At 39.6% G+C, this 3,658-nt stretch overlaps 2 protein-coding genes across 2 annotated transcripts; both read right to left on the reverse strand.

The window, feature by feature from the left end:
- Nucleotides 1-562: 562 nt before the first annotated feature.
- Nucleotides 563-2,165, reverse strand: LOC138871540 (uncharacterized). Its single transcript, XM_070149423.1, has 2 exons — nt 2,103-2,165; nt 563-1,207 (listed from the first exon to the last, which is right to left on the reverse strand). The coding sequence occupies exons 1-2, from the start codon at nt 2,163-2,165 to the stop codon at nt 563-565; spliced, it is 708 nt and encodes a 235-aa protein (XP_070005524.1).
- A 456-nt stretch (nt 2,166-2,621) lies between these two features.
- LOC138871541 (secreted RxLR effector protein 161-like) lies at nt 2,622-3,101 on the reverse strand. Its single transcript, XM_070149424.1, has one exon. It carries the CDS (start codon nt 3,099-3,101, stop codon nt 2,622-2,624), a length of 480 nt encoding a protein of 159 aa, XP_070005525.1.
- Nucleotides 3,102-3,658: the final 557 nt, after the last annotated feature.

Below are 3,658 nucleotides of genomic sequence, written 5' to 3' on the forward strand. Positions count from 1 at the left end.
CAATGAGCAAGAACAATAGTGAGAATAAAACCATAAAGAGTGGCATGGGCCTTGGAGCCATTGATAACCCTATCACGTAGCTTGATTATAAATGCAGGCCAGTTGGTATACCGCCCACTTTCAAGACACTCCATCAGAACCAAATCCATGTAGTTAGCAATATGTCTTCTTTCCTGGCATGGCTCATTTCACTCTTATGCACAATCTTGGCCTCATTCACTTTTGTGACATCACAAAACTTCATAGTAATGGCAAGGGCAGTAGGAAGGGAGTCCAAACTTGGCCATTTTTGCCTTGTGTAGTCATCATACCTTTCAGAAGGAATGTGAAGAATTTCACCCAACTCTTTTGCATCAAAAGTCACTTGAACCCCTTTCACCTGGCTGGTAACTCTGCCATCCTTGACTTTTGCATTGGCCATGAACTCAATAATCTCATTCCTTGCCAGCCTTCCATCCAACTGAAGGACCATGTCCTTCTAGCCCTGAACAACTAGAGCATCAACCAATCGAACCATCCCTGGTTCCTCCAAATCCTTCAAGAGTCTACCCTTCAAGATTCTTCATTTGACGAACTTGGCCAGCTTATCTTGTTCATAATCAGATTCACCCTCTTCCTCACCACTCCAATCTTCTTCCTCGGTAACCTTAACTTGCTTGGCTTTTACAGCAGACCTTGATCTTTTAGCCAAAGAAGAAGGTTTAGTAGCCTTGGAAACAGATGAAGACTTCTTCAAAGAAGTCTTGGTTTTCTTGGGCTTAGGGTTCTGAACCTCCACATCCATAGTCACATGTTCATCTTGATGAACCGGGTCTATCACATCTACAGCAACAGCCTCAGCAGGCTCTGCAACCTTAGCTTTCCCTTTGTCCATTCTTTTTTTCTTGCTTTCTGCTATAGCCTTTTGTAACTCATCCTCACTTTGCTTCACCTTACTCCTTGTAGCCCTTCCTTTAGGTAGAGGAATCTCAGCAGTTGTTGGAGAAGTAGCCTTCCTTTTCTTATTAGTTTTTACAGTGCTGGGAGCTTTTGGTGTTGGGGTTCTCCTTTTCTTGGGGTTGTAGCTTTCACCCACTTTCTTCAGAAGGCCTGCTAGTGTCTCCTCAATAGATGAACCGGGTTCATCTGCATGTGAACTGAGATTGACCAGCCCTTCAGCAGCTTCCCCTGAACCACTTCCCCCTATTTTCTTGCTACTCTCTACCACCTTATTTGGCTCAGTTCCACAGATTTCTAGTGTAACCGCTTCAGAGGTGGTGAGGAATCAGCCACTTCTTTCACTTTTCCCCTCACATCACTACTCACACCCTCACTCTCTTTTTCTTTTTCACTTTTATTTTTACCTCATCTCTTTCTTGACTCAAGCGCTTCCACATTCCTAACAGACCCAACCAAGACAAAATGATTGTCCAAATTTTCAACTAGAACAGAGCGTACCTTAGAAGGGGGTTTTGTACAGATGTTGCTTGCTCAGAATCAGAAGGCCCGGTTCCTTCCCCCTCACTCGCAAACTTGAAAGAATCGTCAGAATTTTCAGAATCTTGGCTTGACTATCCTTCAATTGTGCATTTAATTTTTTGAAAAGCGCACATATAGCCATAGTTTTGTGAGCAAGCATCTTCACTAGCCTTCTCTTAGGTTGGGGGGGGGGGTTGTGCTGGGTTGAGGAGTAGTGGAGGAATTAGGTGGTGGAGGAGTGCCTGGGTTATCTTGGGGGTTGGTCATCTTTGTTAATTCTGGAAGAGGATTTTTGAATTGGGTTTTAGAAGAGAGAAAAGTAGAGAACGAAAGAGAATTGATGGTTTAGAGAATTATGAGAGTGGCAGTAATGGTGATGATTGTTTTAAATAAAGAAGGTTAATTAATATCTAACGGCAGCTTTTTGTAGTCAATTAGAAGTCCAATCAATCTAAAATTTCAGGTTGAACGAGCGGTTAAGCTTCCCTAGATTCTAGGCGTTTTATGTGGTGAGGATTCTAATAGAGACGGAACTGGTTCAAACTCAAAATGATAGGTATTTCTGACGTTTTTGAGCATAGGTAGGACTCTGCTCATGAATTAATTATTAATATTTCTAATTGTGCAGAGTGTAGAAAACATACCTCGTTATTCAGATGAACAGGTACTGATAAACCAGGTTCTTCACTAAGAATCCTCTTGATCATGCCTCAATTTGCCAAAATAGAGAAAATTTTGTTAGAGATCAGTGAGTCATATTAACACATGGCACAGGAGTATACTAGGTATAGTATGAGACTGAGCAAAGGTTAATCCAAATATTTACACACTTTCCAGATTTTCTAACCAATTTTTTTTTTCATTTTTTTATTATACATTCTAAACTGGTTCCATTAGGTGATCTTAATCATCCCTAATTCTAATCTGTTCCTTTCAAAGTGCTCTCTACTTAGTGCTTTCTTAAAGATATCAGCAATCTATTTATCAGTAGCATAAAATTCTATAGTGATTAGTCCTTTCTCATAGTTGTCCCTCAAAAAATGGTGTCTAACATCTATGTGTTTAGTTCTCTTATGATGAACTGGGTTCTTGGTCATACTAATAGCACTAATGTTATCACAGAAAATAGGGATGCAATCAATTTCAATACCAAAATCCATCAACTATTGTTTGATCCATAGCAATTGAGCACAATAGGAAGCAGCATCAACATACTCAGCTTCAACAGTAGTTAAGGCCACTGAATTTTGCTTTTTAGTGGCCCATGACACAAGACATGAACCAAGGAAGTGTTCCATACCTGAGTTGCTCTTCCTATCCATAAGGAAACATGTATAGTCAGCATCAACATATCCCACTAGATTAAAGTTACTACCTTTTGGATACCAAAGGCAAAGGTTAGTAGTGCCTTTCAAGTATCTCAATATTCTCTTGACAGCAGTCAAGTGGAATTTCTTTGGATTTGTTTGAAATCGAGCACAAAGCCCTATACTGAAAATAATGTCAGGTCTGCTAGTAGTAAGATACAATTGTAAACCAATTATACCCCTATACAGCTTCTGATCAACAGATGAACCAGGTTCATCAATGTCCAATTTTGTGGCTGTTGCAATAGGAGTATCTATTTCCTTTGATTCTCCCATTTTAAACTTCTTAATCAACTCTTTTGCGTATTTCTATTGATGGATCATAGTTCTATCTGAGTTTTGTTTAATTTGCAAGCCTAAGAAGAAATTAAGCTCACTCATCATACTCATCTCAAATTCATTCCCCATAAGTTTAGCAAATTCTTTACTTAGTTTTTCAGTGGTTGCTCTAAAAATTATGTCATCAACATATATTTGTACTATAAGAAGATCCTTCCCTTTTTTCCCTCAAGAATAGAGTACTATCAATTTTACCTCTCTTGTAGCCATGTTCAAGCAGGAATTTGTATAATCGTTCATACCATGGTCTAGGAGCCTGCTTGAGTCCATAGAGTTCCTTGTCTAGTTTGTATACATGAGCCGGACACTCCTTGCTTTCAAACCCTGGAGGTTGTTTGATGAGCACTTCTTCCTTTAAGTAGCCATTTAGGAAGGCACTCTTGACGTCTATCTGGTAAAGAGTAAATTCCATGTATGCAGCAAAGGCTATGAGGAGTCTTATTGCTTTCAACTTTGCAACTGGAGCAAAGGTCTCATCATAGTCTATGCCTTCC

This window comes from Nicotiana sylvestris, chromosome 6 (assembly GCF_000393655.2).
Source record: "Nicotiana sylvestris chromosome 6, ASM39365v2, whole genome shotgun sequence".
Lineage (NCBI taxonomy): Eukaryota > Viridiplantae > Streptophyta > Magnoliopsida > Solanales > Solanaceae > Nicotiana > Nicotiana sylvestris.

Bases quoted from the DNA above. Each gene is read 5' to 3' on its own strand.
- LOC138871540 (XM_070149423.1), bottom strand. From the start codon at position 2,165: ATGATCAAGAGGATTCTTAGTGAAGAACCTGGTTTATCAGTACCTGTT. The intron at 1,208-2,102 runs GTATGTTTTCTA...GAGCCAAATAAG, and splicing joins CTGTTCATCTGAATAACGAG to GTGGTAGAGAGTAGCAAGAA.
- LOC138871541 (XM_070149424.1), bottom strand. From the start codon at position 3,101: ATGGGAGAATCAAAGGAAATAGATACTCCTATTGCAACAGCCACAAAA.